At 40.3% G+C, this 27,431-nt stretch overlaps 1 protein-coding gene and 1 long non-coding RNA gene across 2 annotated transcripts; both read left to right on the top strand.

The window, feature by feature from the left end:
- The first annotated feature begins 296 nt into the window (after positions 1–296).
- Positions 297–4,409, top strand: LOC145549381 (uncharacterized). Its single transcript, XR_014085332.1, has 2 exons — positions 297–2,449; positions 3,529–4,409. It is a non-coding gene; the product is annotated as an uncharacterized LOC145549381 (long non-coding RNA).
- A 2,211-nt stretch (positions 4,410–6,620) lies between these two features.
- On the top strand, positions 6,621–9,783 carry LOC145549692 (uncharacterized). Its single transcript, XM_081602318.1, has 3 exons — positions 6,621–6,807; positions 6,882–7,563; positions 9,778–9,783. The coding sequence occupies exons 2-3, from the start codon at positions 6,922–6,924 to the stop codon at positions 9,781–9,783; spliced, it is 648 nt and encodes a 215-aa protein (XP_081458444.1). The 5' UTR covers positions 6,621–6,807; positions 6,882–6,921.
- The last annotated feature ends 17,648 nt before the right edge of the window (positions 9,784–27,431 follow it).

Raw genomic sequence — 27,431 nt, forward strand, 5'->3', positions numbered from 1 at the left:
TTCCTACAGGCAACGTAGTGATTTGATGACCAAGTCTGTACAATAAGATTTAAGTCTTTGTATTTTATTGAATATTATTTGTTGTATCTTCAGTTACATTTAAATATATTTGATATAGAGTCAATAAAGAATGTGAACATATACCATAAAGTGAACATTTAAGTGAATGTGTTTGGAATGAGGATGCATGGACTGTTTTTTCCCCACACATTTTTATTTAAAAAAAAAAAGTTTTTACAACCTTTTGAAATAAAGCCTGTTAAGCTTTTTTTGACAAAACTTATGCTGTAGAAAAAAATTAAATAAACACTATGTGGTGGGATGGTGTTTCACCCTCCCCCACGCTTTGCGTCGGGTGTGGCGAGAGGTGCGCCACTGATTGGTGGGCGGGGCAGATGCCTTTAAAGCTGGGTAAGTCGCTGCGAGGTGTGTGTGTGCCCTTGTTTCCTCCACTGTCTGCACAATTGGCGGCTACATGTTGGCGGTGTTTGATGAGCTCATCTGATGTTGTAAGTGCCATTTTTCTGCTATCCGGGGCTGGGATCGTGGTTGGTTTTTGGGTGCTACACCTGTCGTGCGTTTCCGCAGTGCGGCTCTGCTGGCGTTGCCGGCCGCGGCTGGAGGTTGTGGTGGTGTGTGGCTTCTGTCTAGCCCTCGTCTGCTGATCTGCTCCCTCCTGGTGTAGGCTGTGTCTCCATCCCTGGGTAAGCTACCTGCCATTTAGTTTTGGATTATTTTATTTTGTATTTAGCATTAATGGGTTTTCTGTTTCAGGCAACTGAGTGTTGGGAGCTGCAGTGCTTTGGACGCTCTGCTGCTTTGTTTTATCACTGTTTGTTCTGGCCGCTCTCCGCTGAGCCTGTTGTGGATTGGGCGGGCTGGTGGGCGGGGCATTACTCCTCTGGCCCCCATAGAAAGGCACTTGGAGAGACGACGACAACTTGTTCCATCATTTGAAGTATTTTCTTTTACCGTTTGTTGAAGTATTCATTTGTTTCTGTTGAGTGCTGTGTTTCTTTTGTGTTGCATGTTCTTTTGTTTTCTTGCTTTATTTTGTTGCATTTGCATGGTTTGCTTGTTTCTTGGAACAACCTCATCTTGTCTGTCCCTTCTTGTGTGTTCCCTTTTTCTTTGGTTCCGGCGACCAAGTAGTGAGCCCGATGCCTTGGATTTTAAAAGAAGTGTTTTAAAAAGAACTTTTAGATAATTGTTTAATAAAGTATTGTACACTGTTAAATCTGTGTTCTGGTGTTGTCTTGTTACTTTTTTAGAAATATCTCCACCTGCTGGTCACAACTACATTTACAGCGAACCCTTGTTTTTCGGTTGCGTTCCGAAAATAACCCGTGATAGGCGAAATCCGTGAAGTAGTTACCTTTATTTTTTACAGTTATTACACAGCATAAATAAATACTCTACATTGAAACCAAAGAACAAAGCCTGTTTTCAGATCGGCGGATGTGCGTGTGCATCAATCGGGCCTTATTAATGTGATCCGCAGTCATGTCATTAAAGCGTTTCCTCCAACCTGCACCGCCAGATTCACAGCTGTATCTACGGCAGAGCGACGGATCTCATCAAACGAGCCTCCGGTCGGGTTTTGCGCTGCCTCTGGCCACAGTTTTCTTTTTTCCCGGCAGACATTGAAAGTTTCAGTTTCCATCTCCTGAGTGGCCAATCTGTATTAAACACCGTAACGTTATTGGCACTCAGGTAGCGCGGAGACTGTATTTTACCAATCATATGGTCAATTAGGACGAAGAACACTGTGGGAAAAAATGCACAAAAAAATCTGCGAAGCAGCGACACCGTGAAAACTGAACAGCGTTACTGCGAGGGTTCACTATATGAAATAATTTATAAAAAGCAACTGAGTAATTTGTAGAATGGCTGCATATCTGAGTTTATCTGGGTGAATCTGGGACTTCATTCTCATGCTTGGCCTCATAATGCCTCAGCATTGAAAAGGTGGATTTATTTAAATAAGACAGTTTAGTTAAACATATGCGGCACTTAACCTGCAGAACATAATATAAAAGTAAACTAAAAGTCAGTTTCAGCTGAATTTGGGTTCAGATAGATTAAGTAGAAACTGACAAGAACCGGATGAAACGACAAAAATGAAAACATTTATTTTCCAGTATAAGATCAAAATGGTCCCACACTGCGGAAACATTTCCTTTGAAGCTGCTCCATAGATGACAATGTAAAAGATCAAGAATTTGTTTGGCAAATGCTTTTGACAGATTCGCTTACTTATAAACACAGTTTGGCATCCAGTGGCACTTCGAAACAGTTCCTGTATTGGTCACGTGACTTGCTGAAACCAATACGCGCACCGACACTGTTTTCTTTCACTTTGTATGGTTATTTTGTTTCCTCTCCTCAACAGCTGCATCCAGACACTCCTGAACTTTTCCTAGAAAGCAACAAGGCATCTTTAAAATAGGTGTGTACATTTGTTTTTGTTTAAATTAGTTTAAATTAAGAAGTAGGTGTTTTCTACAATAACATAGGCATAATGTTTTGTTAAGTGTCTTTCTAATAATATCTAATGCAGCACTATGTAACTTATGATACTTTTTTTTTACATATATGTTGAAACTGTCACTGTGGTGCTGCTCATCCCACTTCTCCCTGATCTCTTGCATTTGGCTACGCTGCAGCTAACGGAACCTCTCGTGAATGTGAAGGCTAGTTAGCATGGACACAGAAGACAGTGGATAAACGGTTTTCCTGTAATGTTAAGTTGATTGACAGCATGAAGAGGTTGATTGACAGCACTAAGACTATCCTCCTGCCTCTGATTGGTTGGTTTTGGTTGGGAGTGATGGATTTCTTCAGATGGAAATAGCTCAGGGGAAATGGAGGAGTTTTTATTTTCACAAATTATACGTCTCGTGACATAAAATCATGACATGGTGACTTTATTTTAACAAATATGCAAAAATCAGTGTATGTTTTTATTTTCAAAAGAAAATATTTGTGTATTGTGTATGTTAGGGGTGCACCAATAAATCTTCCCCAAATCCTTAATTTTGACGATTGGTGATCTGCCAATACATGTGAAAGTGATTTCATCCACTGATCTTTTCTACCTCAGCAAAGATCTAAAAATCAAACTCTTTCCTCTCCTGTTAGAGACGTTTAACTGATAGACCAGCCCACCAGGTCATGTCTCCATGTTTGCAGTAATCAATAGTCACCCCACTGTTGCCAACCCACTGACGTTTTCTGCATTTAGCAATATTCAGGCAAGACAATCAGTATCGGCCAAAATCAGAATTGACATGTCAGATTTTTAAAGGTTGGCCAGAAATCTGCAATTGACACACTCCTAGTGTAGATTTTTTTAATCAAAATTACTCAATATTGTTGTTTGTGAAAGCGGTATAAGCATTTGGTGAGACGCTGATGAGAAAAGTGATATGCTGCTGTAATGTAATTTAGAAGCGTTTTGTAAAAAGTATGTTTATAACATGATGTGTTTCTGTGTTAAACTTGAGTATCCATTCTCTTTGTTTATAGATTTTCTGGGCTCAAACCCTGAATGAGGTCGACTGACATGACGCAGACGAAGGTGAAGAAGCAGCTTTGCATTCCAACCAGATGGTTCAAGTCCCTTAATGAACTGAATGACTGGGAATCCATGGAAAATTTGAGCCTTTTGAAGTTTAAACGTGATTGGTCATCTCATCAAACCTGGTGCACCAAGAACTTTTGCGAAGCACAAGAACTGGTCAGACAACATTTCAAGCTCTTGGTAACTGGACCTAAGAGTTGTATTAACCTTTTTTTTGCAGAACATAAACATAAAATGATATGTTCTGCATAATATGTTCACAGCGACTAGAGGTAATGAGAGAACACACTCATGAATCCAGTGTCTTCCACTGTCGTTGGCATTAGGCTGGGTTTATGTAGCATTTGATTTTTAACTAAATATTTATGCCTGTATTTAATTTATTTTGAAGTATGTTGGTCCTGTTAACAACTACCGTGTTTCCCCGATAGTAAGACACCCCTGATTGTAAGACGTATCGGAGGTTTCAGGGGGGGTCGACTAATATAACACGGGGGTATTGCCGCCTCCCTCTCATCTAGCTGCGCGCCGCCTCCTGCCCACGTCCGCACCGTCCCCCTCTCCATATGTCACCGCGCCGTCTCCCTCTCCATACGTCACCGCGCTGTCCCCTGCACTTGTCACTGCCGCCTCCTGCTTAAAATACGGTAATGCACACAGGAGACTGTGATACGGAACCACAAGCAGTGCTTATACCGTATGCTATATTTTTGCCCCTAGACATGAGCGTTTCCGATTCCAGTGGTAAAAGGAAGAGTTACACCGTGGAGTATCCTGAGGATGATGACATGGTTGTCATGGAATAAATCTGTTTTATCTTCCAGTATTCCACTGTTCGTTCTTACCATTTTTCATTGTTTTACATGTTATGCAATGTTGTAACAAGACATTCTTGGCACTTCCTTTTATAAAACTGTTTTGTGGTGAATACAATACTGTTCAGGTTGTTAATAAATGTTAATTTTATGGTTAAAACAAAAAATTCGACAATTTTTTTCCAATATAAGACATACCCCGAAAGTAAGACATAGTGGGGCTTTTGGGGATAAAAAGAAAGGTTAGTTATAAAGACTAGATGACCTCAATTTATGGTCTTAAATGGCAAAATAAAGTCTGCAAATTGATTGTAGAATGGTTTCATTTTTACATCACTTTGCATGATGAGCTACTTTCAATGTAAGTGTTTTGTGTTCTACAACTACATTTACTGTGGACTTAGAATTTAGTTTTGTTTCAAAATTATGTTAAGAATATATTAAATACATTAACTTTAATATATTTTACACTATTATTAATATATGGTATAGAATACAGACTTCAATGATTTGGAAGACAAAAGTATTTGGAAATGTCCAAAGATTTAAAAAAAAAAAAGTTTGTGAATATATCACAAAAGAGTAAAAAGAAAGAGAATTTTAGTTTTGGGTTAACAAAATATTAATAAATTTGACACAAAAAACTTAAATTATGGAAAATATTTTGATGGAAATTCTGAAAAATACAGAAAATGTCCTGGTAATTCTCTGCCAGGATATTTTCCAGTGTTTTTTGCAGAATTTCCATCAGAAGTTTCCCGTAATTAAACAGTATTTTATTTCAAATTTTTTCGTAAAAAAAACAAGGAAATGTCCTGGTAATTTTCTGCCAATACATTTTCTGTTTTTTATGGAATTTCCAGCAGAATTGTTCTGTAATTTAACAGTTTTTTCCCCCGTAATTTAACTTAACATATACAAACTGTTAAATTATGGCCCACCACCACTTCAGGCGACATTTCCCATATTCTCAAACTCAAAGCTTGACATGTATGGGGCAACGTGAGAGTTCATCTATTAAACTGACTGAAGATTTATACATAAACTAAGAGCTGGATCATAGACATTTTTAATAAGCGTATTTGTTAGCCTGCCACTTATTATTACGGTAAATTGAAATAAATTTTAGATTTTTGTATAACTTGTCAGGTTAACTTAGAAAGTGAGCTGTTATTATTACAGGTTAGTTTTCTAAACTACAAAAAAGTAACTTAGGGAAGTAACACTGCTGTTATGACAGATTTACCAATACTTTATTTTGTTACATTTTTTATATGATTACTCGATTAATTGTAAGAATAATCGATAGATTACTCGATTACTAAAATATTCATTTACAATAGCCCTAATTGTATAAATAAAATAGCATTTATAAGGGGATCGGGGGGATTAATGTCTCTCCTTCGCTCCCTCCTTCTTTACTTCCCCCACTCCCCACCCCTCTAACGATACATAAGCCCACCACCTTCTCTCCTTCTTCGAACCCCTTCTAATTATATTCTAGCCCCCCAGTCCGCAGATTAACGTCTCTCCTTCGCTCCCCTCCTACAGCCAGACCTCCTCCCCTTTCTTGCAATACGCCGTCCGTCCAGCCCCCCGAGCACTCAACGGTACGCTGGACCGGCCCCACCCTCTTCGACTCCTCACACTTCTAATGGTACACTAGGCCCCCCTCAATGTCTCTCCTTCGCTCCCTCCTTCTATGCTTCCCCCACCCCTCTAATGATACGTCAGCACCCCACCTTCTCTCCTTCTTCTTCGAACCCCTTTTAATTATACTCTAGCCCCCCCAGTCCGCAGATTAATGTTTCTCCTTCACCCCCTCTTTCTACAGCCAGACGTCCTCCCCCTTCTTGCAATATGCTATCCGTCCAGCTCCCCCAGCACTCAACAGTACGCTAGACAGGCCCCACCCTCTTCGACCCCTCACACTTCTAATGGTACACAAGCCCCCCCTCAATGTTTCTCCTTCACTCCCTCCTTCTTCGCTTCCCCCACCCCACACCCCTCTAACGATACGTCAGCCCCCCTCCTTCTCTCCTTCTTCTTCGAACCCCTTTTAATTATACTCTAGCCCCCCAGTCCGCAAATTAACGTCTCTCCTTCGCCCCCTCCTTCTACGGCCAGACCTCCCCCCCCTTCTTGCAACACGCCGTCCGTCCGGCCCCCCAGCACTCAATGGTACACTAGCCCCCCCTCAATGTCTCTCCTTCGCCCCCCTCCTTCTTCGCTTCCCCGACCCCTCACCCCTCTAACGATATGTCAGCCCCCCACCTTCTCTCCTTCTTCTTCGAACCCCTTCGAAGGTACTCTAGCCCCCCAGTCCGCCACCGTTCCCTCAGCCCCCCATTCTGACTCTTCGGTACACTCTTCCCACCTTGCTCTGACTGTAACAGCAGATGACTAAAGGTTTCCATATTCTCAGATTGAAAACTTGTAAGCACTCTTAAGGCCATAATCATCCACACCCGCAAGTTGTGAAGTTCGGCTGAAGAAACGCATCCAGTTTTGACACTTCTGACAATGTGTCACTCCGTTGGTGAGAAAAAATCCTCAAAACACCGTTTTGGATGCAGTGTCTGGAGACGGCATGAGGACTCAGAGGCAGGCCCTGTCTCAGAGGTCTGTCCAGACTCGGAGGCAGGTCCTGTCTCAGAGGCGGGTCCTGTCTCGGAGGCGGGTCCTGTCTCGGAGGCGGGTCCTGTCTCGGAGGCGGGTCCTGTCTCAGAGGCGGGTCCTGTCTTGGAGGTGGGTCCTGTCTCGGACGTGGGTCCTCACTCGGAGGCGACCGGTCCTCACTCGGAGGCGGGCCCCGTATCGGAGGCGGGCCCCGTCTCGGAGGCGGGTTCAGACTCGGAGGCGTGTCCAGACTCGGAGGCGTGTCCAGATTCGGAGGGGGGTCCAGACTCTGAGGCTGGTCCTGTCTCGGAGGCGGGTCCAGTCTCGGAGGCGGGTCCCATCTCAGAGGCGGTTCCCGTCTCGGAGGCGGTTCCCGTCTCGGAGGCGGTTCCCGTCTCGAAGGTGGGTCCCGTCTCGGAGGAGGGTCCACACTCGGAGGAGGGTCCTTTCTCAGAGGCGGGTCCCGTCTCGGAGGCGGGTCCCGTCTCGGAGGCGGGTCCCGTCTCGGAGGCGGGTCCACACTCGGAGGCGGGTCCTTTCTCGGAGGCGGGTCCACACTCGGAGGCGGGTCCACACTCGGAGGCGGGTCCTTTCTCGGAGGCGGGTCCTTTCTCGGAGGCGGGTCCTTTCTCGGAGGCGGGTCCACACTCGGAGGAGGGTCCTTTCTCAGAGGCGGGTCCCGTCTCGGAGGCGGGTCCCGTCTCGGAGGCGGGTCCCGTCTCGGAGGCGGGTCCCGTCTCGGAGGCGGGTCCACACTCGGAGGCGGGTCCTTTCTCGGAGGCGGGTCCACACTCGGAGGCGGGTCCACACTCGGAGGCGGGTCCACACTCGGAGGCGGGTCCACACTCGGAGGCGGGTCCTTTCTCGGAGGCGGGTCCTTTCTCGGAGGCGGGTCCTTTCTCGGAGGCGGGTCCTGTCTCGGAGGCGGGTCCTGTCTCGGAGGCGGGTCCTGTCTCGGAGGCGGGTCCTGTCTCGGAGGCGGGTCCTTTCTCGGAGGCGGGTCCTGTCTCGGAGGCGAGTCCTGTCTCGGAGGTGGGTCCACACTCGGAGGCGGGTCCTGTCTCGGAGGCGGGTCCTGTCTCGGAGGTGGGTCCACACTCGGAGGCGGGTCCACACTCGGAGGCGGGTCCTGTCTCGGAGGCGGGTCCAGACTCAGAGCCGGGTCCAGACTCAGAGCCGGGTCCTGTCTTGGAGGCGGTTCCTGACTCGGAGACCGGCCCTGACTTCTCCAAGTCAGTACCGACCTCTGAGCAAACCAAACTTTGAGGCCCAACTAAGTGTGGACTAAACACAGCGTTCGGTCCACTCTTGGTGGGTTCTTGCCTCTCTTCTTCCTCTGAAGCGTCTCCACAACACACAGCCTTTTTGATGTGCCCCCATGCCTTTTGCAGAACGGTGTCTCGGAGAATAATTTTCCGCGGTCGTGCCAGGGTTCTTCGGAAGCATTGGACAACCTTATAAATAACAATTGGGTTGTCGCTTTTGATCAACTTGAAGAGCAGTTCTCTAACTGCATCTTCATTGCCCCAAAGAAGTTGCAAGATGTCTCTGCAGATTTTTTTTTCCATTTTCTCAAAAAAGACGAAATCTATGTCCTTTACTTCTTTCCAGATTTTTGGAGCAAGCTTTCTCTGGACAGGTTCGGTGTGCTTCCTTTTGTAATGCCCATAGCTAGATCTGTAACTAGACTTATAAATTATTCTCCAAAGAATATTTTCCACCATAACTCTCCTTTCGTCTTCGGTTCCTCGTCTGAAACCCATCCTGTTTGCGTCCCTCAAAAACTGTTCAGGGTCCATGGCTGCCTGAGTATAATCCTCACTCAGGCAGTTTTCATCTGCGTACAAGTCTTCAGTAGGAAAAAATGTCTTTCTGAACTTTCTTTTTGTAGACGCTAACATTTTCTCTTTAGGAACAGGATTCTCCAGGTGCTTTTTGAATTTCTCCACAATTACTTGGTGTCCTTCTGGGTGATCAAGGAGTGCAATTAAATGCAGTCCACTGGCAAAGTGGAATGCATCTCTCGCAAGACTCTGGAAAATCCTTTCTCCTAGCTCTTCTGACACCTCGGAGAGTACGTCCACGTTTAATTCTCCAGTTTTTCTCAATAGCAAGATCAAAATTTTGCTGTGTTGTTCCTGAAAGATTTGTCTGACAAGATGCAGAGTTGGTCCATCTGCAGTCTTTTCAATCACTTCCCACAGAAGTTTACTGAGAAAGTTTCTCTTCTTGTAATCTGGGCTTCTTTGACCAGGCTGAACTTTGTTGGACAATGTTTTTTTCACTTTTGTCCAAAAAGAGACCTTAGGCTTTACATCCATTTCTCTCTGTGGGCTTTCGTCGTTCATCTTGTTCATCGTCGTTGTGCTGAGCTAAAACGTCCAAATGAATCTTGTGCTGACTGACTTAACTGATTTGTGTTAACTGATCAGAGAATTAACTGATCAGTTGGTGATGTCATTGCCTCTATGACATCACAGAGTCAACCTTAGAAGGCCCTCATGACATAGACATCATTTGAAGTCATGCTGATGACATCATTGTCAGCAGCATGGCAACTGTTGCTAGGGCTAATAATAGCACGCAGTGAGCATGCGCTATGAAAAAAAATAGAATCTGTGGGCACTAAATGCATTATTCTCTCAAGTCTGAACTGGCAGTGATTTGCGCAGCGTAACAAGACGGTCAGGGAACCATTGACCCCTCCACTTTCCCGCCCTACCCATTTTTATGTGTTATTTGGGTTCCATCTCCTAACAGGTGTAGGGCAAAGTGTCAATGGAACCGCTGCATGACCTGGTTGTTTTCTATGTTAAAAATGTAACATATAAAAGCTGTTAAATTACAGGAAAAAATCTGTTAAATTACGGAAAAAATTCTGCTGGAAATACCGTAAAAAAACAGAAAATGTACTGGCAGAAAATTACCAGTACATTTTCCTGTTTTTTTACGGAATTTTTTTTACTGTGTACTAGTGTTCACAAGCACTGCATTTCTTTTTAGATTTGATAAGAATTTGAAAGAAAGGGAAAAAAAATGGTGGTTCTGGTGAACATTTTCAAAGAAGGATTAGTATTCTTTCATCAATATAGAAAGGTTTGTTTTAAGATTGATTTATTATGGGTGTAAAATACATTTCATGTCTATTTTATGTTTGGAGAGATGTTAATGTTAAAAAATAAGAAGCAAGAATCAAACTATTGAATGAGATTTTGAGGGAAATGACAAGAAAACTCATTCAAACTATATTTGAGTCTTAATCTGAGTTATCTAATTATGCAAAACTGAGAGGAAAAATAGACCAATGTGCTAGAAATACCCCAACACAGAGGAGAAAAGTTGGATTAAAAAAAAAGAAACACGGTACAACATAAGCATTACTGTAATTAAAACCAGACAGCTGCCTTGTAAAGCATCTGTGATTGCGCTCTGTGGAGCACTGGTGTTAATGTGTTTATTTTCTTGTAAGCAGCTGTTCCTCCACTTTCTCATTCTAATGATCACAAGAAGATGTGTTATTTTTGGTTCCTTTCTTCATCTATTTCACACAGAGATTTTCATCTGCCGGGATGGAGGAAAAATAGAGGGGACAGAGTAAGAGAGAGCAGACATCAACTAATTATGTCTTTAAAAAAAGTTCAGTGCTAATTGCAATATATCCACAAAGGTAGCTATTTTCTTTCTGTTCTCAGGTGGTTTCACTGCTAAAAATAAACCCATTCTTCTCCAACAAAGGTGACTACTTTGAGTTTGATGTGCTTTGAGTTCTATTTTCTTTCACTGAAAAAGTGTGAATTTTTAATAATCTCCTTGGTTGTTTAGGAAGTTGTGTGAAGATTTTTTATGTTTATTTTTTTTAACTACTGCTGTCTAAATAATTCCAGGAGGATACATATTAAAATGACAAGGAACACCCTTTTCAAGACAGAAAAAGATGAGTCGAATGAATATAATTAATAATGCGCAAGACATGTCAGCACAGAAGCATTTGAACAAAAGGGTCAGCCATACTTGGAATAAAAAAAAAGTATGCTGCCAAGAACAAATAAACAGCAAGTGACCTTGAGCTTTCCAAAACTTCAGCATACGTAACCCACGCAGGTCTCCAAGATACAACTGTATTCATGAGCATCTGGCTGGGCCTGACTCGTATGGAGATGTTCTGCATTCTAAACAATCGGCAAATATTAATTTATTGCTGATGCTCTTGGTTGTGTTTGCGTGTGTTTATATCTTGAAGGGGTCATGACAGGACAGCAACTTATGAGGACGTTCTGAAATTGTGGAAATCGAAGCTACAGTCCCCATAGCAACACAGTAAAGCTGCTCTCACACTTTGCTATCTTCCCATGCTGGTGCAGTGCAAAAAATATGTGCTATTCAGGCTTGTTATTTGGAGAAATGAAGGGAATCTTGTGGAACATCAAGTTCCTCCATGTTTTTGAAGAAAGCATTATACCTTTAATGTACTGCCAGTTCAATAAGTGCTTCGATATTGGGATCAATGATATGCTCTTCACAATGTTCAGCTCTATTTGGATGGAGTACTCTTCTTTTGCCTGTGAGGATGTATTTCCTTTTCATTATTTATTTACTTTTCAATCTTCTGATTTTATCTGACCACCTAAGACTGAAATGTATGTCTTCCACTATTGCCCCCAAGTGGTCAGAAAACTACTGGCTGAATTAGTTAGAAAGAGGAACAAGCTAACCGTACCACACAAGTAGAAGGGTAATTCTGGAGTTTTATTTTCTTACGGCCTTGTGTGTCCTGATACTATTGACTCAAATGGCATCTTTGTAATAATGTGATAAGGTAATACCTAAGTTTTATGTTAGTTTACTATCAATGGTTAGTTTTACGGTTTAAGTTCATACTAATAGAGTATTGATTAGAGGAATTCAATCCAGAGTTAAGAGTTTCTCAGTAACACAGCTACTGCCTTGAAGTGAACAACTCCTGGGTCTACTGACCAAGGAGTCTCTTTTCATACACTTTTCCTTGTCAACTTGTCTGTCTGTTCTCTCCGGGTATTATGTCTTCCAAAAACAAAAACATCATTTTAGATCAATTGGGCACTTTAAACAGCCAGGTAAGCACGTGTGATTGTCTGTTTCCGTGTTGACTTCAACTACAGCTTATCAATGCCATTGAATGACTAAAACCAAGAGTTTTATTATTAATGCCATTTATTCACATAATCCATAGACTCGCTGCCGCGGCAGAAGAATTCCATCAACTAAATGAAACAGACATTTCAACACGGAAAAAGGGAAAATAACGCAGAAAAACCGTTGAAGAACAACTCAAAACCACCTTTCTCCCCCTTGCTCTCTGTGACAACTGCTACGTGCAGACTTGTTGCCATAGCAACTGACAACAGTCCACTGTGTGTCGGAACGACTCAACACCATAAAACACTCAAACATTTCCCACACAAAAAACCTGAACTTTCAGTCTGTTAACAGTTTCGTGTTTTTAGGCCTGGTGTTTATTTTACGATTATTAAGAAGGGATAGCTGCGGAAGATTAGCTACCTCTGCTATTAGCTAATCCAAGACAGCGGTGGTTGATTAGCTCATTTAAACACCTGCTCCAATGATCTGTCAAGAGTTGGTGTGTGGTGGGCCGTTTTATATTGTTTTGTAACTGAACCAAAAACAGAATTTGGCATCATAAATTCCCTCTCCTACACTAAATATTTATATAAAACTTTTTTCTTAATTTTCCACCATGTTTGTTGCCATGTTACATTGACAATGGTGGTCATCGTCAGCCAGCATCTTTATGCCCTCAATCACGGAGATGGGAGCGGGATCTTACACACGCGATGTCACGAAGCAAATGCAGTTTTAGAAGCTGGGTTGCTATGGTGACTATTATCAATTTAGTTCCCTATCTTCATATGGAACAAACATTGGATTTTTTTTTTCCTGCACTGCATACCTCTAGTTAAGAGTTTGAGTAAGGAGTCATGATTCACATAACGTTTGCACGTGTATGTGTGTAAGAAGATGCATTTACACAATTAAAACCTGTAGTTTTTTGTACAGTAGGACAATAATGTAACAAATTAACATTTATTTCAGTGAAGTCAATGTATAATGCCATACAGGTATTAATATACGGGGCAACTGTCAAGGATTCATCATGTACATGTGCGTCTATAGTCACAGATGGGATAACTAAGTGAATATCCTCCTGTAGATGTGTCAGGGGGTCAGAGGTAAGACAGAAGGTACCTCAGTGCAGACATCGTTATCACAAAGGTTCCAGTTACTGTCAGCCTCACCAACTGTCACACCACCTGATAGAAGCTTTAAGGGCACTCCGAAATGTACTGAGGAGCAAACAACAGCGCAGAGGTTACAGAACGACATGCTTTTCTACTGAAACCTCAGACGTGCTGGCATTTTAAAGCCCGCAAGGATCTATGAGGTTACCTTGAACTGAGAGTCGTACTTCATTCCACGCATGTGATACTTGAACTCACGAGGTGGAGGGTTGTAAATCGGACATCGTCTACAATACAAATCTGGTAACATTACCACCTAAAACCAGAGGTGGTTGAAATTACATCATAGTTTGAATACATAGAATGATATAAAACTTTCAACTTAGGACTGAAACAAACACAAGAAGCTATTTACAGCACTGTAAAGAGGAGGAACAGATCCAACCTTTCCATTTTTGTTTAGTTGTTTTATTTTGTTTGTTTCTTACCGTAGTGTAAATAGCATCTTTTTAAAAATAAAAAGACATAATAAAAATGTAGGACCTGCAACACTTAAAAGAAAGGCAAACATATCAACAGGAATTCATATTATTCAAATCAAATAAAACACTTTGCTCCTTTATAAGATCAGATCCTAGAGCTTTCCCAAATGATGATCCATTCCCCATTTTCAGCGTGCGGTTTTCTATCCTCTTGACTCTCTTATCAAGTAAAAAAAAAAAAAGGACACAATTACGCGATGAAACAATAATAGTTATACTTCTGTTTAACTGCGGTTGAGTTATTTTAATGGGCTTAATTCACATTGCATTAACACATTGCACCAAAATCAGATCTAATGTGAGCTCAGCTATGTGCCATCCAGTTAAACACAACTGTCTAAAAATCATGTAGCCGAGTCTTAAAGAGCCAGGCTGACATTCAAGTTTAAACAGTGACTCTGTTTAAACTTGCTTTAAAAAGTCTAAATCCTTTTTAAGCAGACAGCGGTAGTTAAGTACAAAGTAAAAACCAGCCAAGCAAGCCAGTTTGTCCTCACACGCAGTGTTAAAGTCACAGTGTTATATTGCTAAAGGCCCAGTGACGCACAGACAAATAATTCTTTCTCTGTGTGTACATCTCAAAAGGGACACAGAGAGGAAAAACAAGGTGAGAGGGGACTTTTGGGATCCACCTGTCAAAAAGGACCTTGGTTCAGTTGTGTATTTATGCATCTCAGCAGATATTTATTATGAAGTTCTAAAGATGACGTCTGCTGGTCTGTTTACACTTAGTGTATAAAGGTTGCTGAACTTAAAAACTTGCCTAAGTTTGAACTGACAGTTTGCATAGTGTATAAACAGCTAATTATTTTAATCTTTAAAGAGCCCAGCTTTGCCTGGTGTAACAGGTAAACATAGAAAGAAATACATAAATAAAGAGAGATATTATTAGTTTATTACTGTCTCATACTAAATCTCCAAAAACCTGGAAAGGAAATGGAAACTAAAGAAAAATTTTGTTTCAGGTCCTTATATTTTTGAGTTGGTCTACCACATTAAATCACAATAAAAACTATTAACCTTTTGGTTGTAATGAGATAAGACGAAGATATTCAGGGAGTATGAATACTGATACGTGGTCCTCCACGTCTGACCCAATAAATCGAGAGAGCAGGTTTTGCGAGTTCACTGTCAGGCTCTTAGTAGTCATCCTTTCCTGCTGTGGAACTCCGTCTGGACATTATTGAAATAAACTCAGGCCTTAAAAGACCAAACGCCTCAAACACTTGCTTTATTGATTATTTGTCAACAACTAAGGCTCGACATTTACACAAATCCAAGCCTCTCCTTTGTTACAAACCTCTGAATTTATATTCTCCATTGTGAAGCAATCCATCCATAAAATGTAGCTGCATGGCCCGAGGCTCACTGTAATGTACTGGTTGTTGAAATGTTATTAGAATAAAAAACTGTAGAGAAAAAAAAAAAAAAGATCACAAGTATTAAGGTTACGAAATCAGTTAAGTGCAGTCCAGAACTTTATTTCTCTGTTTTTATATACATTAATCATATGTATTAACAGATTCCTTCAGGCTAAGGATTCAAATCCTTTTGAACCATGCTGCTTTTAAACTACAGCTGAAACCGGATATTATGCGGAACGCTGTATAGAAATCCATATAACTTTTATTCTTATTCAAATGTAGAAGCTTACATAGATTTATTTAGCATTTAACGCATTTATGTCAGGACTCTGGGTTTTGGGTTGAGATTTTGTTGTTGGTGTTTCTGTTTTTCACTTTTTCTCTAGTTCACTTTAGTTTTACCTTTCTGGGTCATTCCAGTTTTATTATTTGAGAAAACTTTGGTTAGATTTGTCTTCTTGTTTTCCTTGTTTCAGTCACTCGCAGTGTTTCTAGTTGTTTGTTTCTTAGTTATTTTGTTACTCTAGGTTTAGTTATTCTTTTATGTCCATCCCTTGTAGTGATTCTAGTTAGGTTATTTCTTTGTTTAGTCCTTCTAGTTTTTCTAGTTCTGTGTTCCTTAGTTTCTCTTATTGTTAGATTAGCCTTCTTTTATAGTTTCCCTTCCTTTTTTTTTCTTTCTAGCTTATGTTTTTCTTTAGTTTTAGTACTTCTTTAGTGTTACTTATTCCCATCTTCCACGTACTTCCTTTCTCATTCTTTTGTGTTCCCTTATGTATCCTCCCAACAATTCCCTGTGTCACCTTCACCCCGCCCCTCAGCCTGGCTCCTGCTCCAGCCACTCTCACCCGCAATCAATAAGCCTCATCAGCTTCAGGTCTTTCTCCAGTTCTCAACCTTCTTCAGTATTTAACAAAGCCACTCAGCTTTCAGAGTTTAATAAACAATGATAAATTACAAAAATGTGACATGTACAATCAAAGCTAACGAACATCTCCATATAGAGCATACAAATATACATATGCAAGATATTTTATTAGTAATTTCTTTCTGCAGGTCTATTTTGTTATAGGAAAGTATTGCAATATTCAAACCCGCAATTTAGCAAGATATGTAAATCAGAGCTAGACCACCAGACATGTTGTCTTTACAGAATTACACTATTAAAAATATAAACAAGGGCACAATGCAACCTTTTAAGTGGACTGTAATCTATGTAAAAAAAGATCTGCCTGATTGCTGCACTTGCAGTGGAGATGAAGATGGTCCATTCAGGAAAGCAGAGCTGCATCAAACTTTAACGTGGAACTGCAGGAAAACGAAAAAAACAAAAGCAAATATTGAATTGTTAATGCATGCCACCATGAGAAAAGCCTACTGAGTTTTTACAACACAATAAAAGATTTCTGATGTGTGCAAATAAATGTTTGTTTGGTAAAAATGAGTTAATTAAAAAAAGTCTTTTAAACAAAACTTTTTTAAAAGGAATCTAGCTAACTATGAATATGGTTGTCACCACTTCGTTACTGTACTTAAGTACAATGTTCGTGTATCTGTACTTTACTTAAGTAGATTTAATGATGGATACTTTCTACTTTTACTCCACTACATTTTAAAGTAAGTATCTGTACTTTCTACTTCACTACATTTCTACAAAAGTGTTGCGTTACTCGTTACATCCAAGTCGCGTTGCGCTTTTTGTCCGTTAAAATGTGAAGTTCACAGGGACTTAAGGTGGCGCCGTAAAATCCAAGCAATAACGTGACTTAGTGCAGTGTTTTTCAACCATTTTTGAGTCAAGGTACACTGTTTTAATTTAAAAAATCCCGAGGCACACCACCAACCAAAAATGGAAACAAAGATACTCTGTAGCCGCCTATATATAGTCATTCTTATCAAAGTCTCTCGAATAGGAATCAAATAAACACAAAAATGTATTACCACATTTTACATTTCTTATTTCAAATTGCACTTAAAATGTCCACTTCAAAAATACCCCTGAACAGTGCCACAACACTGTGGTGTTAAATTTAAAGAAGTTGTAGAAAACTTCAAACTGTTTTACAAACTAATCCACAAGCATCTTATAGCCAGAACACAGAAAATAATTCTTATTCTGAAAGAAGCAATAATATTTGGGAAACATTTCACTTCATATTCACTGTTACAATATGAAGAGTTGCATGTACAAAATGTCCATATCTGTATATTTTACCCACCTGGTGTGAAACCTGTGCATGTTTGGATAAAAACAGCTAATTTCCTGGCAGAAATTGAAGAAAGACAAAGCTCTTCCTCAACATCTCAGTCTCTCTCTGTTTTTAGTTTTCGTAGTAGCCACACTAGAGAAGCTCACTTCACACAGATATGTTGTGGGAAATGGACTCATGTTCTTTCCAACCCAACTACTGCTGAGCTTCTCTGTCTTTTCCATCACTGTCGTCACAGTCTTTCTAGATAAAATGCTCTCACCGCTACCTGTAACATTCATGCATCACCAATTCTCGTTTTAATGTAAAATGCTCTGTACCTACTGCCATCTAGTGGTAAGAACATTACATGATTACGCCGCTGCTGCTACTACAGCAAAGACACTCGAAGATGGCATTATTTGCAGACAATTCATTTTCAAAAAATCTTTTAAAACCAATTACCGTATTTTTCGGACTATAGAGCGCACCATACTAGCACCCTCAATTAATAAAATAAAATAAAAACTGGAAGCTGCTCTCGGTTTTCCATTAGGACCCAGCAGAATGCCTCGTCCTAATAAATCTGCTGGACGCAGCACTCCGTCTCCAAAGCCGAACCATGGTTTCGTTCACACCCAACTTAAGTGCAGCGGCTCTATTTCCCTCCTGTAGTGCCATATCAACAGCTCTCAACTTAAAAGCTGTATGATATGAAAACATTTCTCCGTCGTGCCTGCTGCTAGCATGTGCTTGTTCTAAATGAAAATTAGCCGTTCTTCTTTGATTTACAATTTTGACTTCCAATGATTCACTTCCTGCTAGAGAGCCCCCTGGTGGTTGAAGAAAAATACACAGAAAAGCCACAGCGGGCTACAATCCGCATGGCTCAAAGTTAAGGAAAAAAGTAGCAGCTTATAGTCCGGAAAATACGGTACCGTACTGAAATTGAATAATTTCCACGGCACACCTGACGATCACTCACGGCCGCGGAACAGTGGTTGAAAAACACTGACTTAGTGTCTGTTGTCACCCATCGGCTCCACCTTTACTCGCACGCGGAGCTCCAAATATGCGCAGTGGTTTCCTCTGAGCTCAGTAATATAATAGCGCTGCATAAATCATAAGATATGGCGACATGTAAAATCAGCAGCGCTTCGCTTTCACAGACAGTGGGACTTCGTCCAATTTTTAACATCACTTGGAAGGAAAGCTTAAAGAAAGGTAAGCTCCGTGGACGTGATGCTAGCAAAGCTAGCTGTATTGACTGAAACACATGTTGGATCTGCGATGAAAAAAAGTTGTCACTCATGCTGAATTACTGTGTGGAGGTGTTGACTGAGGTGTTGCATATATGGGACAACGCTGTGACCAAAGTGCAATATAGTAATATGACATTCATGGACGATCCGATTCTTCTGGATGGATCTTGACCAAGTTCCATAGTGCTGAAACCTCACTGAGAGCCGTTCTTTGTTCTTGTAATGCTCTGCGTACACTGCAGTAGCTATTTTATTTCATTAAAATATCTTTATATTTAATTGGCGAATAAATAAAACAAGAACATAAGAACACAGAGCATGCTCATTGCTCTTTGTTTTCGTCACCTGTCATGGTGGCAGATATTGCAGCAGGAGGGAGGATGAGAACAGTCACGGTGCTCCTCCTGCTTGGTTACTTCTTGCTTATTGGGCCTTGGACAGTGTTCACAGTTGAGCGTTGTTAATTGCTATGTTTAATGGTGCAGACAATTATTATTTCTGACATTGGCAATATGGGCAACCGCCCAGGGTGTTATTTTTTTTAGGGATGGCAGGAAACCTCTGTGTATTGTGGCACAGAGATGAAAGCAAAACAGAATGAAGAAGAGTTTGAATTGTCACTGGTTAAATTTATTTCAGCTCTAAGTATTTAATATCTAGGTGTTTTTATGGGAAAACACCTAGATCCAAGCAGGCAACATTTCTTTAAAAAGAGCAGCAGCAGCAGCAAATGTTTGTAAGTTACATTTAAATTTATATTTAGGATATTTTTAAGTCAAGTATGATTCAAAATTTTAAATGATGAAAAATCCTTCTTAAATTAATGGTTTTAATATATCATTGTCAATCCAAACTTAATATTTAAAGATTAAAATCCCTGTTTTAATCCGAAGCCTCCTGAAATATACCCTTCTGAAGTTCGTCATGGCGCCTCGAATGATTCAGTGATGCAGTTGCAAAAGGTTAATAGTTTGAGTCATGCAGAACTGATTTGACCATTTCCATAGCAACCATCAGAAGCAAGACATTCCCCCAGAACTATAGTGAGCTCATTGTCTATGACCTCATAATCTATGACATAGATCAAAGGACATCTGAGGTTATGAATGCTTGGCTCTCAAAACAGGAGGTCATATCCAAGCATCTCTTTGACTTACAGCTCTGTGTGTTTTAGTGATTTTAGAATGGCACAAGTTGTAGCAACTGTGTTTTTTCCATTAACTTTTGGTGCTGGATATTTGATTACCACCGGAGTGAGGAAAATCTTTAATAAGATTCTTCCAGGGGTGACATTTGATATTAGTAGCCACAGGGATGAGTCCATCGACTACGACGAGTTCGATGCTTATCTCTTCAACCCTTCCCCGACTGCAGAGGTTGTTGGATCTGAATCCTCAACCTCTGGACTGACAGAAGCGGCGTTGGAAGACCGGTCCCAAGAGAGGGCAGTCGTAAGGGAAGATTTGGACAATCTTCCAAAAACGTCCTCGGCTGAGGACGTTTGCCCTAGAAAGAGACCGGACTACGAAACGTTGACTTCTGTCCTGTCCAAAAGGGCGAAGGATGAGGATATTTACGGCATTCGAGCTCCAAATAAATCAAAGTACGCCGCATGCCCAACTTGCGAAGATAGGGCTAAATATAATCCACACCTTTTAGATGATGATGATAATTGCTGCTCAATTTCTTAACGCAATAACTTGAGCAAGATTTAGTCTTCGTCCCCGTTTTAAATTTGAGGTGGCCTGATTTAAAAATAGGATGCCGGATTTAGCTTCAGGGCTGCCCAGTGGCACAGTTGGTAGAGCTGTTGCCCTGCAGCAAGAAGGTTGTGGGTTCGATTCATGGCCCTGGTCTTTCTGCATGTTCTCCCTGTCCATGTGTGGGTTTTCTCCGGGTACTCCGGTTTCTCCCACAGTCCAAAAAAAATGACTGTCAGGTTAATTGGCCTCTCCAAATTGCCCCTAGATGTGTGTGTACATGGTTGTTTTGTCTCTGTGCTGCCCTGCGACAGACTGGCGACCTGTCCAGGGTAACCCCGCCTCTTGCCCTAAACGTTAGCTGGAGATTGGCACCAGCAACCCTCCTGACCCCACTAAGGGACAAAGGGTGTTAGAAAATGGATGGATGGATAACCAAACTCATTGATGGTTTTAAGTAGTTGAGGGATTGAGGACTTCAGATTAAACAACATTAAAATAATGTCATCTGCAAATAGTCTAATTTTAGATTCAATACTTTTTATTCTGACACCCTGTATGTTTTGATTGTTCCTTTTGGCAAAAGAGAATGGTTCAATTGCCAGAATAAAGAGGAGGGGTGAGAGGGGACACCCTTGACGTGGTCCCCTAGCTAGATTAAATGAATCAGATATAATATTATTTGTTATAACTGAGGCTGTGGGTTTATTATACATTATTTTAATCCAGGTTATGAAATAGTTATTTCATAACCTGGAAATAATTGAGATAAAACATTGTATAGATAATTATGTTCCACTCTGTCGATTGCTTTTTCTGCATCAAGTGAAAGTAAAGCTGTATTGGGATGTTCATATTTAGCATGGATTATATTCAGCACACGACGGATACCATGGTGGGTTTGCCGCCTCTTTATGAATCCGTTCTGATCAGGTTCAGAAAGAGATGGTAAAAATTTCTCAAGCCCAAGTGCTAGTACTTTAGATATTATGTTAGAATTTATAAGAGAGATTGGTCGAATAGATTTGCATCTGGTGGGAGGTTTTCCAGGTTTAAGTAGTACTGTTATCATTGCATTTCGTAGAGAAGGAGGTAATTCTTTAAGGGTCTAACTTTCTGCAAGCATATTATAGAGGGGCTGTAGTAGTCTGTTTTTAAATATTTTATAAAGGTCCAAAGGGATCCCGTCCGGACCGGGTGTTTTCCCTGATTTAAATTTATCTACTGCACTTGAAAGTTCATCTATAGATATCGGGATATTCAGCTCTGATTTAACCGTTTCACTAAGTGTGGGGATATTTATAGAGTTAAAAAATGAATCAAGTGATATTTGTGATATGTGTCCTTTAGATGTATATAAATTTTGAGTGATAATCTTTAAAGAGATCATTAATTTTTAGAGGATCAGAAGTATTTTCATTCTGCAGAGCTTTAATGCACCAGGCTAGAAGCTTTCCTGCCTTTTCTCCTTAATCGTAGGACGATTGTTTCAGCTTGAATATCTCTGATGAAGCTTTGGTAGAAGATAGTTTGTTATATTTTACCCTTAATATTAGCAGTTTTTGCTGATTTTCTTTAGAATCCTTTAAAGAGACTGAGCTTGAGATAAATGTAATTTGTTCTTCATGTTTTACCATCTCCATGAAGTTTCTATTCGTCTTATTTCTGGTGTAATTTATCGTTTGACCCCGTATAAAAGCCTCAAGGGCGGATCTAGAAAAATATTTATGGGGTGGCGAGAGGGTGGCAGGGATTTTTTCAGGGGTGGCAGCATATGCCAGTATGTGTGTGTATATATATATATATATATATAAATAATAGAATGTCTCACTCTCACATTTACCTTACACAAACATAACATTGGACTTGTCATGTGGTGTGGTAGGTTGTGGTGAGGAGATGACGCTGAGACCCAGGATATAGATGAAATGATGAGTTTTAATGAATAATAAATGGTTATAGTGCTCGGAGCAGTCCAGGAAAAACAAGCAGGCAGCACGGCAGAGCGGAAAACACAGAGGCTCAGCACCGGTAGCAACTGACTCAAAACAAAAGACTGAGACGACGAGCTAAGGCCGGCACAGGACTTCACAGTTCAACTGTGCCGGCAGACTAAGACACTGACAACGACGTGCGACGAATGATGACTGACGAGGATCCAACGAAGAACACAGACAACAGGTAAGACTTAATACACATGGGGCAATCAAGCAAAGGAGACACACCTGGGAGACAATCAACGTGGGAAGACGCAGAGACAGGACTCACAGGGAACAGGATCATACAGAAACTCAAAAATAAACACATAGAAACACGGATCACGACAGGACTTAATTTACTTGATTTACTTGTTGCAAATGTTTTAACTTGAATTCATGTAGCACAGAGGATTACATATAATTTCTTAATATAGTATAGTTCATTATTCGTACGTCTTTCATACTCCTGCTAATTGATATGTATTACTGGATTGGACAGCGCCTATTAGTCACTATGTGATTGCATTGGGATAAACCATTTTATCCCAATGCAGGACGAGCAGAAATCTGTCACAAAAATATTTGTAGCGCCATCATTTGTTAACAGATAGAGAGAACTGATGTTTGATAAATTCTCTGTGACAGGCCTGTGCAGAGACCACTAAAGGGGCAGGTGCTCAAAAAAAAAAGGGCACATCTAACCGCATTCTAGGACAGAATATTAACAGCCACTCAGCTTTAAGAGTTTAATAAACAATGATAAATTACAAAAATGTGAGATATACAATCAAAGCTAACGAACATCTCCACATAGAGCATAACACTATGCCTATGTAAGATTTTATTAGTAATTTCTTTCTGCAGGTCTATTTTGTTATAGGAAAGTATTGCAATATTCAAACCAGCAATTTAGCAAGATATGTAAATCAGTGCTATACCACCAGACATATTTTTTCTTTACAGAATTACACTATTAAAAATATAAACAAGGGCACAATGCAACCTTTTAGTGGACTGTAATCTATAAAACAAAGAACTGCCTGTTTGCTGCAGTGGAGATGAAGATGGTCCATTCAGGAAAGCAGAGCTGCATCAAACTTTAATGTGGAACTGCAGGAAAAAGAAAAAAAACAAAAGCAAATATTTAATTGTTAATGTATGTCACCATAAGAAAAACCTACTGAGTTTTGCTTAACCCTCCTATTATGTTCGTTTCTGAGGTACAGCAATAATGTTTGTGGGTCAATTTGACCCGGGGAGAGTTTTGGTTCCTGCAATAGTGTCAGGAACCAAAAAATTCCTCCAAAACATTTCTTTATCTGATTATTAACTCTAATACTAACCATCTCAATCAAAATTTGTGCAATTATGTTTTTTATTTCTCAGAAATTAAGGATTAATGACGACAACTTACTCAATTACTCATTTGGACATACAAAATGGGATTTACATTTTTTATGTCCACTGAAAAAACCTAGACACAAAAAACAATAATTTCCTTGAAAGTGATCTTTGGTAAATTTTTTTATATTACATTTAATTTTTTTTTTCAAAGGGTGATCTTTATAATTGAACTTGAGACACACATACTGTTCTGGGTCAAATTGACCCGCCAGTTAAAATCAAGATAAATGAGTCATGCAGAGAGTATTTATGTTCCCCTCCACTTCTACTGAGTGCCCACTCAGTGTGGGTGGAGTTTACCCACTGTTCCCGTCAAAAGTTGTATGAACACCTGCTTTCTCGCAGTTCATCGTGAAGCAAAGAGAGCAGGGAGAAAGTGGGTTTGTGTGTGTCTGCGTGTGTGTGTGCATGTGTGTGGTGTGTTGTGTTGTGTTTGTGTGTGTGTGGTGAACTAAGGTCCATAGCTGTAAGGAAACAAACAGAATTGGACATTTTTAATCTTTTTTTGCACTTTAACTTGACTGCTGGGTCAAATTGACCCGAACAGTATCGATGTAACAGTAGACGCAGGGGGGGCTGCAAATGTGTAAAATGAATAAATTTTCAATTTATATGTAGAGTTCACCTATTAAGACAAATAGAAAAAGTTTCATGCAATAAAAATACTTGCAACTATTTTAAAAATATTTTTAAACTTTGAAACGGGTCAATTTGACCCGCAACATAATAGGAGGGTTGCTTAAAAAAACTTTTTTAAACATTTAAATCACATTCGTCTCATGGTTAGTTTTTGTTTCCATTGAATAATTGGGAAACAAATTTAACTGCATACTCTGCGAACCAGACCCTAAACTTAAAGTCTGGATTTAGTTTTTTTCCCCTTCATTAATGACACAATTTTATTACATACATTATATCTATCATGGTAATTCAGGGTGAGTTATTTTTAATTCTAAATAAATATCCTTGTTGGACTTTTATTTAAGTGTTATTCTCCTTCAAGATACATTCACCTAACACCTGAATAAATTAAATGTACATTACGCAGCAAAGGAAATTAGAAGATTGGACATATATCCATTATGGAGATGATCGGTTTTGGACGGGCGATGTGCCCTTATTGCATAAGCGATACTGAAGAATGACTGATATCATTAACGATACAGGGAAGAAGCTTTTTAGTTATCTTGCTTTGCTAGCAAAGTTGTTAGCTAGCAGCTAGCTAATAGCACAACAACAGCAGCCTAATGTCTGTATGATAAAAATACTGAATCGAACGATAAGAACAGTTTTTCCTCACCTGGCTGTCTCCTCCCGCTCAGTAGTTCTTCAGAGAAAGGCAGACGCAGAGGCCTGTCAGTGTCTGTTGTATTTTATTACCGATACTCCGTGCTAAAGCAGAAACGGTACGCTCAATGTTTTCTGTCATCTGACAAGCAGCAAGTCTACTCCACTTTATTCATCAAAAACATTTATTTTTTTATTCCCCAAAAACTGTTCTGTAATCTGGAATGTTCGCTACGTTGAGCTCCAGTTAGCCGCCTTATCTCATTGCGCGAGAGGCAACTGCGTCATGCGTCACGGGCAAAAGGTCAAAGGTAACAAGGTGACCGGAGGGCTTATTATGTTGTACAAAAAATAATAAAAACAATTTTAGTACATGTTATGTGTCAGAAGAGGGCTTAGAAAATAATAATACAAAAAAAAAAAATAAAATAAAAATAAAAATTGACCAAAAGGGCACTTTGGGGCAAGGAGCAAAAAGGGCAGGTGCTCAAGCACCCCCAGCCCCCACCTCTGCACGTGCCTGGAATAAACCATACATTGATGTACCCAAAAGAAATTACTCACTGGAGTATATCTGCTTTGAGCGTTTTTTCTTCTCTCGTTGTCCCCCCCCCCCCCCCCCCCCCCTCCACACCCTGCCCCCTGTTGTTATTTTTAAAACCTGTTAATTTGATTGGTTGTGCTGCAGTTACACACACACAATTAGAGTGTGGAAAAACAGGAAGACGGTTTGCGCATGTCAATACGGAATGAGTGAAATGAATTAATGCGGCCACTTTATAAATTTGTTTTAAATTTTAAGACTTAGAGTAAAATATCAAGTCTTTTCAAGTAAACAGATTTAAGTCAAGTCCCAAGTCAATGGTGTGAAAGTCAAAGTCAAGTCCGAGTCTGAACATTTTTCTCAAGTCAAGCCTCAAGTCTTGATTTTAATGACTCGAGTCCAAGTCACGTGACTCGAGTCCCCACCTCTGGAAGGAAGTAATAAAAATATTCTTCTGAACAAATAAAAATAATCTCTTGATATTTCTGACATTTAGAAAATATTAATCATATACATTTGGTAATTCTAAATGATCTTAAGAGTTTTGCTTGACCTAATGTTTAAAAAAATGAGAATAAAAATGTAATGTCTTTTTGTGTGGTGTATTTAAAATAACTTGTTTCGACAGAGTCTTCCACCAAATAACAAATCAAACTGGGCAGATTAGGCTTTGCTCTCCTTGAAGTACAGGTGAAACCTCCTGTTTGCTCAGAAACCTCAAGCGGGCGTAGATTCGGTTGCCATCCTCCTGGAGGGTGGTCACTTCTGGGGTGGCAGCAGCGCCACTTCCAACATCACTCTATATTTATTTTTGCAGCACCTTCGCTACAATCCAGCCTCCTCTGACAGGTGAGAAACAGCTCAGGGTAGGTGTCAGCGTCTGGGATTGCTAAATCTCTGTCAAACATGCCTCCGTTTGTTTCTTGAGGCGGCTGCCGATTTGATGTCGTGCTTAGGAAGACAGAAACATCACACCAGGATGGTCCTCTCTCCACTCCTGTCCACTCTCAACATGTCAGAGTTTTTCCCACAACAACTCTGAGTTCATCCACCTGCAGAGGTTCTCTGCTGCGCTGGGGAGCATCAGAGGTGGGCAGGAGTTGGAGTATAAGTAAAACTTTCTGGAAGAGACATCCTCCTATGTCACTTAGACCAAGACTTTTCACATGCGGTAGTTTTCTCCAGAAGCATCAGCATCAGATATGACAATATAGGTAGAAGTTGAGGAGCGCAAGAGCTCAGACATTCACATATAGATCAGACTGAAGTACACTGTAAACCTCTCGCAACAACTCGCTATGCATTCCCCAAATCTGACCTTTATGGAGGAGTGGCATACAGATGGCGTGTGTTCACAAAAATCATTAGAAAACCTATTTGTAGTTTGCCACACATTCTGAAAGGGTAACAAAACAAGTTGAGGAAATGCTATGTGACATGAAACGCTAACGCTGCTCTTCAATTCTTAAAGAAACATGATGGTGGAACTGAAGTCCAGTTTATTTGAAGCTGGTCTGAGGTAATAGAGCGATGGCTGGAACTAAATATAAAGCAATTTGGGGGGGGAACTGTTAGAACTCTTAACAGGTTCAGCTTTTAGTATGATGGAGTAGTTTTGATCGAAACATATTTATGTGTTTCAATGGTCCAGTGAAACTTAAATTCATTAGAGTGCCTGAGGCATGTTTGAAAACTGTTTACAGACATCCTCTTTCTAAGCTGTTTTGCAAATACAGGTGGCACTGTGTTCTGGATCCTTGGTTAAAATGTATAAAATCCCTAAAGAAAAAAAAAACATTGTATATTATAGTAGTAAGCTATCAGATGAAGAAAAAAAATATCCAACCCATTTATACAATGGACAAAAATGCAACTTCATTTTTTAAAACCAAATTAATGGCACTGCT

Source organism: Poecilia reticulata, chromosome 2 (assembly GCF_904066995.2).
Source record: "Poecilia reticulata chromosome 2, P_reticulata-male-v2, whole genome shotgun sequence".
NCBI classification, from domain to species: Eukaryota; Metazoa; Chordata; class Actinopteri; order Cyprinodontiformes; family Poeciliidae; genus Poecilia; species Poecilia reticulata.

Excerpts from the sequence above, each read along its gene's own strand:
- LOC145549692 (XM_081602318.1), top strand. The coding sequence starts at position 6,922 with ATGTGTCACTCCGTTGGTGAGAAAAAATCCTCAAAACACCGTTTTGGA.